The 13,017-nt window shown below is 40.6% G+C and overlaps 1 protein-coding gene across 7 annotated transcripts in view; it reads right to left on the bottom strand.

The window, feature by feature from the left end:
• banp (BTG3 associated nuclear protein) overlaps positions 1-13,017 on the bottom strand; it is a 242,214-nt gene that overhangs the window by 122,856 nt on the left and 106,341 nt on the right. For 3 of the 7 annotated variants that reach the window (XR_010965968.1, XM_067998011.1, XM_067998007.1), the window contains exons 9-10: positions 4,456-4,589; positions 2,353-2,424 (exon numbers count right to left, since the gene is read on the bottom strand). Coding sequence is in view for 6 of the 7 variants with exons in the window: in XM_067998011.1 (XP_067854112.1) it covers positions 2,353-2,424; positions 4,456-4,589 (206 nt within the window). In the remaining variant the exon portion in view is untranslated. Of the gene's footprint in view, positions 1-2,352; positions 2,442-4,455; positions 4,590-13,017 lie in introns of all 7 variants that reach the window. The other 4 variants (XM_067998009.1, XM_067998010.1, XM_067998012.1 and 1 more) reach the window with 2 other exon arrangements.

Below are 13,017 nucleotides of genomic sequence, written 5' to 3'. Positions count from 1 at the left end.
CTGCTGCTATGGACATACATTGGAATATGTTTGAAAGAGAACGTGTCTGCATCAAGTAATTTAATAAAAAGATTAAAAATAGCTATATTTTCATTGTGTCTTGCTTCTGATGTTGCTTTGAGTGCAGATTATGTGTTGAAACTGGGAGTTATACCAAAGTCTGAAACGTTACAGTTAAATAGTTTCAGAAATATATATGGAGGGAACACAGATGACACAATTGTGTTTGTAACAGAGAATTAAGTTGAAGAAAGCTGACTGTATATGCAACATACAGAAATATTTTGCAAAATTAGATCAAGGTCATATATACCTTCTGAAGGAATTCAACCAAAATGTGACAGCACCAACAGAAAAGGTACTTTACTGATCTTTCAAAACACTATGAAAAAAAAATTAAGTCAATATACCATCACAAAATGTATAATTACTGCCAAATACTCAAGCAGAAGTCACAGAACTTCATCAACCTAGCAAATTTAATTGCAATAAATAAAAGGCAAACCAGTGCCTGAGACTGATAGTGAGGAATTCAAAGAATTAATTGCCTAACTCGTGTCAAGTTATGAAATTTTCAACAATTCACAAAATATTTTGCAACCCATCACAACACAGATAGAAATTCAGTAATAAAATGTAAAAGAGGCTAACACAGTGGGTGTGAACCGACTTACAATGCAAAAAGTCACTTCATTGATCACAGCCTTTTAGCGACAAATAACATGTCAGCGTGACATGTAAATGTGTTGCTGCTTGGAGGGGGAGGAAGTAATGGTGGAAAGCACCAGGGAAACCAACTGATGGCACAGTAACATGGACAACTGCCACTCATGGACAGCTCCAGCATTGGAATGTGGAGAAGTATAAGTTGGGCCAGAGTCAGTATGACAATCATCAGTCTCAAAAGATGTATTGTAAACAATTTTACAACACCAAGTTATAGTCCAACAATTGTTGGACTATAACTTGGTGTTGTAAAATTGTTTACAATTGTCAACCCCAGTCCATCACTGGCATCTCCACATCAAAAGATGTAGGCAGTAGTGGGAAAGTGTCACTATTGACACTTCTATTAAAAAGAGAAAATTATGTCGAAGTATTGGGTATTTGGATGATAGAAAATACATTATCACTGACAGTACAGTCATGCAATTCAACAGAAATAGTTGTGTAAGACACTTTAGTGGGAGAAGCATCAAGCCTTCCCTTTAATCTTATTTTAAGTACTTCCAAGAACATTAAACATTGGATTGTTGAGTTTGTGCAATTTGCTTATTGCTATTTTGCGTGCCAACATGAATCCAGGTCAGATGAACTAAAATGATTTGTTGGCACTTGCTGCCTGACAGTATCACTGATGTCTATGGTGTGACTATGAGCTGATGCATAAAGAACCATATCTGAAAACCTCACACCAATAAAATATTCAAGCAAAGAAAACATGATATAGTCAATAAAATATTATGCTGTAGAAATTCAAAATACAGGATTTAGCTGAGGACAAGTTGTATCACTGATGGTTTCCCAGTTTGCTCCCATTCTAATAAAATCCAGTGCCTAATAAGATAAAATTCAAATTTGGTCAATAACCAGGGAAGTAGTTCTGAGAAAAAGAGATGACTAACAATTGTTCACAGACATGTAGTCGGATGAAGAAATTCTATCACACTCAACACTTATGAGATAGATGGGAAACACCAACAATCTGTATATTTCAACTGCATGCAATGAATTGGGGGAAGTGACTTTGAGCTGAATATTAGTACTTGGATATTTTTTTCTGTTGAAGAACACAAAATAATAAAAAAGAGCAAAATGAAGATATTATAATTTTTCGTGGAATTCCTATTTTTCGTGGAATCCATGCTTCAAATAGCAGAAGAGTAATAATAAAAAATAACAGTCATTATGTCTGGTCAAGGAGGACTTATATGTATCACAGAAATTAAGGCATTCTGGCACTCTGAAATGTAATACAATGAGCGTTGATGCATTGCAACATTTAAAAGAAAAAAAATCACCTCATCGTGAATCATACTGTGATCATATCTATACCTAAGCACAAATCAACATACACTAAAGCCGGTATTAAGGGCCACCTGTGTAGAAAGAACACCCAGTACCTAATATCAAAAACCAATAACACATTTCTGACTCAGGCTTGAATCTTCATTAGGAGATTACCTGTCTACCAAGAGTACCTGCAGGTAGTCCTGAAGGAGGTCATTATAAACAAATTTCATAAAATAAGTTTAGTGGATTTATCAGTGGTATGTATCAATTTAGTCAAGGACTCTTTGTACTAATGAAGGGTAATCAGAAAATCAAATTTAAGCATCGCTGCAACCTTACCTCGCTATCCTGAGTGATTTGTACTTGTTCTCCCTGTGGTACCTGAGCGATATGCAGGTGTCCCTGTACAGCCAGTAGACAGAAAAGGCATAGAAGTGGAAGAAAAAAAGTATTACTGACTGATAAAGATCAAATGGATCCGAAGGGCTTGCTTGCAAACAATTCAAATTAAAAGTTAAGAAGAATTACTTTTAACTTTTAAAAGTTAACCTTTTGCCATTTAAGCGAGGAATATTACTTATTACCACTAAATATATACTCGCATTATCATATTCAGTTGGAGACTGCAACCACGTGCTATTGATACGGTCATTTAGCTTAACCACAGTTAACATTCATCTATAAAGGAATGTAAATGAACGCAGTCCACAAATAGGGATCCTTCTTTGTAACTGCTTTTTTCACATCTGCACACAAGAAAACCTCAACAAGTCAACAGTGAAACACACAAAGGACACACTTATGATTATATGATAACAATGCATCAATATTTAATTCATACATGTGCACCTAATCAACCAATAACACTTGTTGATACATGAAAAAAAGCAGAATGTACAGTGACCCATAAAAAATAGAAGTGTAACCTCTATATTCTTCCCCTCAAGTGTAAAGTCTGTTTTACTCTAAATTGAGTTAAAAATTCTCAATTTTATATCAAAAGGAAAGATTTGCATTAATATAATGCCTTTCACAACCTCAGGAGATTCCAAACCACTTTACAGTCAATTAAGTACTTTTGAAGCAGTCACTGTTGTAAGGTGGGAAATGTGGCAGCCAATTTGCGCACAGCAAGGTCCCACAAACAGCAATGTGATAATGACTAGATAATTTGTTTTGGTGATGTTGATTGAAGCATAAATATTGGCCAGGACACCAGAGATAACTCCCCTGCTCTTCTTCTAAATAGTATCTTTGGATCCATTACATCCACCTGAGAGGGCAGATGGGGCCTCCATTTAACACCTCATCCAAAAACGTCACCTCCGGCAGTGCAGCACTCCCTCAATACTGCACTGGAGTGTGTTCAAGTTTCTGGAGTGGGGCTTGAACCCACAACTTTCTGACTCAGAGGCGAGAGTGCTACCACCGAACCGCAGCTGACAGCTGTGTATTATATTGATATCTTGGTGAAGTACATTTAGAATTAGGGTGTACTCCTCGATGGCTCAGTCAGTTTATCTTGTGAATAGCTGAGTTATACGGACCAAGGTGGCCCCATATTTAATCCCCAACCTGTACTGAGTTGGCAGATCCACCAGGGTTCAAGAAGAAGTCCGACCACCATCTTCTCCTAGGGACAGGCAATAAATGCCAGCCTTGCTAGAAATGCCCACATCCACAGATGCTGCCTGACCAGCTGAGCATTTTCTATTTTTATTTGAGGTTTCCAGCATCCATAGTATTTTGCTTTTGTAGTGTTCTTAAGGTGTTGGCCTTGGCTCAGTGGTAGCACTCTCGCCTCCAAGTCAAAAGGTTTGGGCTCAAGCCACACTGCTTTGAGCACATAATCTAGGATGGCACTTCTGTGCTGTACTGAGCGAGTGCTACACTGTCAGAGGTGGCATCTTTCAGATGAAACATCAAACCAGACGTCTGCCCCCTCAGGTGGATGCAAAAGATCCTGTGGCACTATTTGAAGAAGAGCAGGAGAATTCTCCACCGGTGTCTTGGCCAACATTTATCCCTCAACTAACCTAAAAATCAGATGATCTGGTTATGGTGATTGCTGTTTGATCTTGCTGTGCACAAATTGGCTGCCATGTTTCCTACATTACAATGGTGACTGCACTTCAAAAAGTACTTAATTGGCTGCAAAGTGTTTTAAGACATCACGAGGTTGTGAAAGGCTCTATATAAATGCAAGTTCTTCTTTCTTTTAAAGATTATATCAGAGGTAAGCCAGATGCATATATTGCAATTCACTGTGAACACAAAGGTAAATTCTGCAATCCTATGCTCTCAGCGGGGAAGCTGATTTGAAAGGGAGCATGGATCGAATTTGAGGCTAAAACACTGAAGTGCCAATCTCTGACCCAAGGGTTGATGGAATCTACCTTGCAATTTATAAATTTTACTGCGCTGTATCCTGACAATACTCACTACTTGTTGAACTTGTCCATCCTCTCCTATGCGATGGATATGAACTTGCTGAGCATTTGCCAATGCATAGTGGAGTGTTTGTGCCTGGTTCTGCTGTAAATCTCCAGATGACGACACTGATCCTTGCATTCCCCCTTCGACAAAGCGAACAGAAAGAAAAATGCATGAAAGATCAGTTTTCATATCTATGTGGGACTAAATCAAAAGTATTTGGTGTTATTACTTCATCTCCAAAATATTTTGTTCATACACCTGCTTTTTTTGTATTTTGCATTTTTTCAAATATCGGCATCAAATTCCTGTATTTTATCCATGGCTTTCCTTAATTACCTTCTGCAGCAAGAGAGTGGATAGGCAAGTGACCTGATCCCACATCTCAGCCAAAACAACTCTGAACCCTCTGCCGAAAGGTGTATGATATCTGACTATGGATGACCCATCCTCCAGTTTTCTATCCCTTAGTGAGAAGGTCCCTGACCACCCACTGGCATTTTCATCAACAGCATGACTACAATCTGTAACTCAGCTGCATTGTAGACCAATTATGCATTGTCCCACCGAGTAAGATTTTAATATTTCATTATTTTTGTGGCAAGACCAAAATTTCTATCTGAGACATAATTTTCGATGAGCTACCAAAGATAGATCTCCACCTGAAGAAGAGATAAAAATGATAAAAGTGAAGATACCTGGACTTGAGAGAGAGAAAAGAGCAGGACAATGTAGCATCTATCTTTCATATTAATCAAACAGAACCTACAGAAATGTCTTCCTTTTTTTTTTACTGAAAATGAAGGAAGTTTCATTGTCCACCACCCCCAGTCTCCAGACAACTGCATCCTGGAAAAATCCACATCAACTTCTCTTAAATCAGTTTCTCTTCCAGATACTTAATTGACTTTCCAAATTGAGTACAAGTCTGAGTCAAAAACTAGAAAAACATCAGGCAATGTTGGGCTAATAGTAATCTATATATCTATTTGCATATCTATCTACAGATCTGTATCTTTCTATTTCTTGTGACTGCTTCATACTTGTAAGGTTCACACTTACATCTTGAAACACTTTCCTTATTACACGTTCTTGACAGTAGCAAATCAGACTGAAGAAGTGACTATCCTCTCTGAGTGCAACAGCAGTGCATTGTCACTCCAACAAGACAGAGTCTAATCACCTCCCCATGACATTCAATGGCATTACCATCGCCAAATCCCCCACCATCAACATCCTGGGGGTCACCATTGACCAGAAACTTAACTAGACCAGCCACATAAATACTGTGGCTATAAAAGCAGGTCAGAGGCTTGGTATCCTGTGACTCACCTCCTGACTCCCCAAAGCCTTTCCACCATCTACAAGGCACAAGTCAGGAGTGTGATGGAATACTCTCCACTTGCCTGGATGGGTGCAACTCCAATAACACTCAAGAAGCTCGACATCATCCAGGACAATGCAGCCCGCTTGATTTGCACCTCACCAATCCCCTTAAACATTCATTCCCTCCACCGCTGGCACACAGTGGCTGCGGTGTGTACCATCTGCAAGGTGCACTGCAGCAACTCGCCAAGGCTTCTTTGACAGGACCTTCCAAACCCGTGACCTCTACCACCTAGAAGGACAAGGCAGCAGGCGCATGGGAACACCACCACTTGCACATTCCCCTCCAAGTCACACAGCATCCTGACTTGGAAATAGATTGCTGTTCCTTCATCGTCGCTGGGTCAAAACCCTGGAACTCCCGACCTAACAGCACTGTGAGAGAACCTTCACCCCACGGACTGCAGCGGTTCAAGAAGGTGGCTCACCACCACCTTCTCAAGGGCAATTAGGGATGGGCAATAAATACTGGCCTTGCCAGCGATGCCTACACCCCATGAATGAATAAGAAAAAACTCCATGATTTCTTTTACATGCCATCCTCCTTCTCCGTGGGACTGCTCTGGATCAGGGGTGGAAGGTGGTCGCAGGGTGCAGGAATACTGGGAAGGGGAGTGAGGACTGGAAAGCTGGGTCTTGGTGTCCAAGTGTCCTAGAGCGTAAAGGTCTAGTAGTGTCTGGAACTATCAAGGGGAGGGCCTTGGGATGTGGAAGTGTTGGAGGTGGCCTGGTAGTGTTTTGGTGAAGGGGGTTGAAATAGAATGAAGGCTATGAGCCTTCATCAATTTCACCCCCATCCCAGAAGTTTTACACTGTAGGTTTCCCAGCATCAAGGTGGGAATTGTAGCCTAGAAATTCAAGTGCACCATTTTTGTGTGCACAGAGGGTGCAGGAAACTATCCCTGCGCCTGAATGGATTGACCTGAGGCGCACCCAATACTGGGCCTTGGGTCTCATTATCATCGAGCTGGCAAACTGCACACACCTAATAGGCATCCCCAGGCAGCTCGCCGGCAAAGAGGAATGGGAGAGTGGGCCGCTGAGACACCAGAAGTAGCCATCAGTTAAGTATTTAAAGGGGACCGGGAAGGGCGGCGACCGGGAAAAGGGGCGATCGGGAGGGTAGGCGATTGGGAGGGGGAAGACAGAGGCTGGGATCAGGGAGGGCAGCGGTGGCAATCGGGTAGCGGCGGTAGCGGTGACCAGAAGACCTCTTGAAAGCTGATGAATAAATTAGCCTGGCCCTCTCCTGAACCACCAACAACTGTTTCCCTACCATAGAGCATAAATCCCCCCCTCCCTCAAATCATACATCTGTTCCATCGCATCTTGAATAGAGAGAAAAGTCTCACAGTCAAACAAGCACCCTTCTCCTATTCCTGCACCTTAATTCTTCATACCCATTATTGTTTTCTCTGTTCCTCCCCTGTGCTCCCCCTTTGCAACTCCCACCAAGACAGACAGCAGGGGCACTCGAGACTCCTGCATGGAATGCTACTACCATTCACAGAAGGCACACTTGAATAAACAGACATGCAAATCAATGCTTCTGCCTGGCATAAATGGACCTTAAAACTTACCATCATTTCATCACAAGGTGACAAAATAAAAATCCTACTCCGATAAACATTGAAATTTAAAGCCTTCTGGTTCTCTCATAGGGCTTCCATTGTAAATGCTTCTATAAGGTTGCTGCTGACTTTAAGGCTCAGGAAGTACACTGACTTCCTCTTCTTACTGTGCCCAATTGTGTGTTCCCACGAGCGCCACAGGAATGTTTTAAATAGGCCTGATAGGAGGTTGGGGTGCTGAAGTAGTGGTCCTAACACTGAGCATTGCCCAAACTGACCTCGGATAGCTCCTGCAGAGGAAAATCGGGGCTGGGAAATAATGGTTCACTTCAAATAAAATGTCGAAGGACTGCTGCAATTCTTGAATGAAATGAAAATTATTTTATCATAAAATTTCTAGTTTTTACATTCATCTGTTCCATAATTAAGTCTGTGTAAATCTGAAATTTATCCCTTTCCTCCAAACATCATGCTTTCCCATACAAATTAGAATACATGCTTTTAGTACCTTCATCCATCCATTCCATTTTTATATATCATGGACAGCAGCAACCACAGAGCTGACTCATGCTGCCGCTCATAGCTATCCAATTAGCAATATCACCACTCACCATTGTCATCTGCCAATTTTTTTTTTACTACTTCCTTCTTTATCCCAGAGTTTCATTTTAGCCACAAAAGAAAAAGATAGATTAACCCTTTGGACATTGATTAGCCCACCGTACATCTCTAGCAATTTCTGTTTATATTTCATATTCTTAGCATTGATGGTTTTCTCTTCATCTCCATTTAGGAACATAGGAAACATAGGAATATAGGAACAGGAGTAGGCCATTCAGCCCCTCATGCCTGCTCCGCCATTTGATAAGATCATGGCTGATCTGTGATCTAGCTCCATATACCTGCCTTTGGCACATATCCCTTAATACCTTTGGTTGCCAAAAAGCTATCTATCTCACATCTCTTTTGAGGCAACTTATCAAATATATTCAAGATATTGAACAAGCACCCATTTCTATTAACGCATCAAAAAATTCAAATAAATATGTTGATAGATTAAATCTGACTTTCAGAAGCCAGGGTTTGCTTGTAATTATCACCTTCATTCTTGTCAAATGCAACTGACTTGCTTCCTTAATAACAGACTCCATTATTTTTCCTACTATAAATGTCAAGCCAACAGGCCATAACTCGCTAGATCATGCTTCATAGTTTTTTTAAAATTGGAACATTAGCTACTTACAAATCTTTTACTACTCTTGTACTTAATGAGCTGTGAAACATTTCAACCAAAGCTCCCCTTCTTCTACTCTTATTTCCTGAAGTATTTTGGAAGCATTCCATCTGGTTCTGTTGCCATCTGAATATTCAAGTGCTCTAATTTTCAATTACCACTTTTTTTTCTCTTTGCCAATAGTCTCCCCTCTTCTCCAGGAGGCATTGGTCAATGCTTGGGTACAGTTTCAAAGGCACCAGCAGGTCTAAGATACCTTACTCAAGTGGCCATTCTTAATGTCTGAGCCATGGCAGTGAGTGCTGGCAGGCTATTTGACTATGGCAAAATCACTACCTTGTCCTCACTCAACATCTACACATGTTCACATTCCAGCAGGGGACATCAGACTATGATCAGGAGTGGAAACCTGGCTGATCTACATTTCCTCTCCCTAGCCCTGAAGCACTGAGGTCAAAAGACTGTAGAGCCAAGCCCAATCCTGTCCTCTCCTGTCCGCACTTGCACTTGTCAACACAGATCGCTGCATAATACTAAGGGTCATAAACCTAATTTTTTCTTCTTCTCCTTCGCCCAGGGCCACTGAAATTAACAGTAGCACCCCTACTGCTCCATTGGCTGAGATCATCCCACTCACCAGACAGCAGGTATCAATCATACAATATTTCTTGTCTGTTTGGCACAGTAACACACCAGTTGCTATGCTTACCCACTGGGGCATTCACAATGGCCATTTGATTACATATGTTTCCATGAACTCTCTTCAACTCCTAGAAGGGCAATAATTAGCATTTTCTAATGTTAAAATTGATGTAAAAATAATTTAAAGTTTCCAATTATTTTTCCATCCCCCACCATCTTACCTTTTGTATCTGTAAGAGATCCATCATTCTTTATTTTTCTACCACTAACAAGCCTCCAAATCTCTTTTTCAAACCCAAAATCCATAGCATCTTATTTTTCCTATTTTCACTTTTCTTCCTGGATTACTTTATTGGCAGCTTTTTACATTTGCTTTTCTATTTTTCCAAACTGTCTCTTGCCAATTGCATAAATTCCATTAAAACATTTGTATTTTTCATTTACCCTATTTTTAAACAATTTATTTAATTGCACTTCAAAAGTAATTCATTCACTATGAAGCATTTTGAGAGATTTCAGAGACATGAAAAAGTATTGTAAATGCAACACCTAATAGCCTAAATTTTCTAATCAATTACACCAGATCAGAAAAGATGTGGGGGGATTTGTAATGCTGCATCTTCGTCCATTTAGCATATCCACAAATTTTCAGTAGGGAATTTGATGGGTGCAGGAAGTTCCTACCTGATGTATTTTCTTTCACAATTTATCTGCTGCTTTGGCATCAAATAATAGACCAAGTATGACCTCTTCTTTCTACTCTGTTGTAAAATGCTGACCCAAGAAGCACTCCTATATCTGTAAACTTTTTAGGAATGAAAGTCATTTAGGGATGAGGCAGTAGAGTAACTTCGTGATGGCAAAAACTTCGGAAATAGGAGGGATCAGACAGGGGGCAAATGCAAGGTAATCTAAGACCAGTTTAGAGTACATGTGCGTAAATACATGTTGCGTGGTAAATAAGGTTGGTGAGCTGCAGGCTCAATTCACCAAATAGGACTATGATACAGTGGCAATAACAGAGACCTGGCTCAAAGAAGGGGAGGATTGGGTATGTAATATTCCTGGCTACAAGGCATTGAGGCACGATAGGGAAGGAAAGAAAGCCAGTTTGGTGGGGGGGGGGGGGGCGGGGGGGCGATGGCAGTATTGATCGAAGAAACTATTGTAGCACTGGAAAGGGATGATGTCGTTGAGGGGTTGAAGACAGAATCTATTTGGTTAGAATTAAGGAACAATAGAGGAGCTATTACGCGACTGTGTGTATACTATAAGCCACCAAATAGTGGGAAGGAGATAGAGGAACAAATTTTCAGGCAAATTACAGAAAGATGCAAAAACGATAGAGTAGAGATAATGGGGAACTTCAATTATCCCAATATAGACTGGTTCAGGAAGAGTGTAAAGAGCAAAGAGAGGGAGGAATTCCTGAAATGTGTATTGGAGAACTTTCTGGAACAATGTATTTCCAGCCCAACGAGGAAGGAAACAATGCTGGATCTAGATCTGGGGAATGAAGTGGGGCAGGTGGAGCATGTTTCAGTGGGGGAGCATTTGTGGAACAGCGATCATAATATCATTGGGTTCAGAATAGTTATGGAAAAGGACAAGGAACAATCAAATGTAAAAATGTTTAACTGGAGGAAAGCATAGTATTTTGTCCTTGTACAAGACTTTGGTCAGGCCTCAGTTAGAATACTGTGTCCAGTTTTGGTCTCCTCACATGGTGGGTGATATTGAGGCTTTAGAAAGGGTACAGAGGAGAGCCACTGGACTAATTCCCAGTTTAAAGCATCTTAGTTATCAAGATAGGCTAAAAGAGCTGGGACTCTACACTTTACAGAAGCGCAGACTTAGAGATGATCTGATCAAGGTTTGTAAGGTGATGAAGGGAATAGATTGTGTTTGAGTTGACAGCTTGTTCCAATCAAATAAGCTAGGGAGGACCAGGGTTCACAATTTAAATTTGTACAAGGCCAGATCTCGGTTAGATGTCAGTTGGTGGTTCTTTTCCCAGAGAATAGTGGACCTCTAGAACAAGCTGCCAGCTCATGCGGTGGATGCTGATTCGTTGAAGCCCTTCAATTGAGAGCTGGACCTGTTTCTGGCTGGGGCGAAGATCACCTCATACAAAAGGTAGGTACTGCATAGAATTATCGGGGCCAGAGCGATCGTCATTGGTGGGGGGGGGTGGTGGGGGGGGGGGGGGGGGGGGGGAGTGTTGGAGAGGAATTTCCCAGATTTTATTGCCAAATTGGACTACATTTTTATCTGGTTTTTCACCTCTCCCAGGAGATCACATGATTTTGGGTAGGGTGGACAATGTATGTTTTGTGATCACAATTGTGCGGGACAGGCTGGATGGACCAGAGGGTCTTTTCCTGTCCGTCATTGTTCGTATGTTCATAATACTGTTTTGTGATCCTGACCGTTCTCCTCCTCCCATTGCTACTTTGACCTTTCCACTGGCCTCCTACATTGGTCACAACCAAGCTCAAAGTAAATTCCATGAACAGTTCCCGTCTTCTAGGCATCTGATGTAGAGGCGCCTCTCCAAGAAAAATCGGGCCAATGTATTTCACTGCTTCACTGAAGTGATCTTTGTAAATCATCTTCTAAATTTGTCATCTCTTTTCATTTTTTTTTAAGAGAAACAAATGCAGGCTATTAAACTAATTAACTACCTCTCTGTGACAGTAGTCAGTGTACCTGACTCTTGACTTTGACCTGCCCAGTGCCTTTGCTTTGTTTACTTCATGACAATTTCAACAGGAAGGCAGAAGGGAAGAGAAAAAAAATGAGGATTATTCCAGGTCACTGTTGAATAACCTATCAGCTGGTTACAGAATTGCAGTGGGAAAGGCAGATGGCAGCTCATTTACTTGATTTTCATTCATGGAATGTTCGTTATATGGAGGAGAAGGAAAAATGATTTTAACAAAAAGGCGGGGGGGGCGGGGGCGGTGGAGGTGGCAGTGTAGCAGGGAGAAATATCATTCCATGCTTTAAATTACTGAGATGATACTACTTCTTGCAAACAGGTTAAATAGATATGTGGATGTTTCAGCAGATAACATTTTTTTAATGAATCCAGTGTTTGTTGAAAAGAAGATACTTATGAGATTTGTTAGAAGTCTGATGCAGCATTTTAAGTTTGAGTTGACAAACAATCATTCCTGGACAAATGATCAAGAGCACTATAAAATAAAATGCCTCCTTGTCTTAATTACAGTAGGGGATTAAATGATATTTTCTTTTAGACAAACACCCACACGGATTGCATGCCACTGCTTTAAGAAATGAATAATTTCTTAAATGGAACTGTGACTCCCAAAATCGTGCAACATGTCACATGCTTACTCCATCGCAGCAGCCCTTGCTTTAATGTTTTTAAAAAGTTACACGTATTTGATCTTTGCTACATGCATTAGTTATTCATTTTTACCTTCAGCATAATAAAATATGGAAAATTTTGTACCCTATTCCCTACACCTCCACATTGTGCATTCTAACCAGCTGCCAGACACTAAACTCACCAACTGACACAGGATTACAGCAACAGTATGGTCACAGATGCTGCAGCAGCCTTCGTCAGTTAAGTCCCATGTAATGAAGTTATTACATCGACTCTTTCTATATAAAATAAATTTAAAATCCTAAAATTAGTTAGCATGTGGTATAAATAACGTAAGCAAAGGGACCTTGTTTGTGGAAAAATAAATCAAAATGAAATCAGCC

The sequence above is a fragment of the Heptranchias perlo genome, chromosome 16 (genome assembly GCF_035084215.1).
Source record: "Heptranchias perlo isolate sHepPer1 chromosome 16, sHepPer1.hap1, whole genome shotgun sequence".
Lineage (NCBI taxonomy): Eukaryota > Metazoa > Chordata > Chondrichthyes > Hexanchiformes > Hexanchidae > Heptranchias > Heptranchias perlo.
This window is presented reverse-complemented; position numbering and strand designations above follow the sequence as displayed.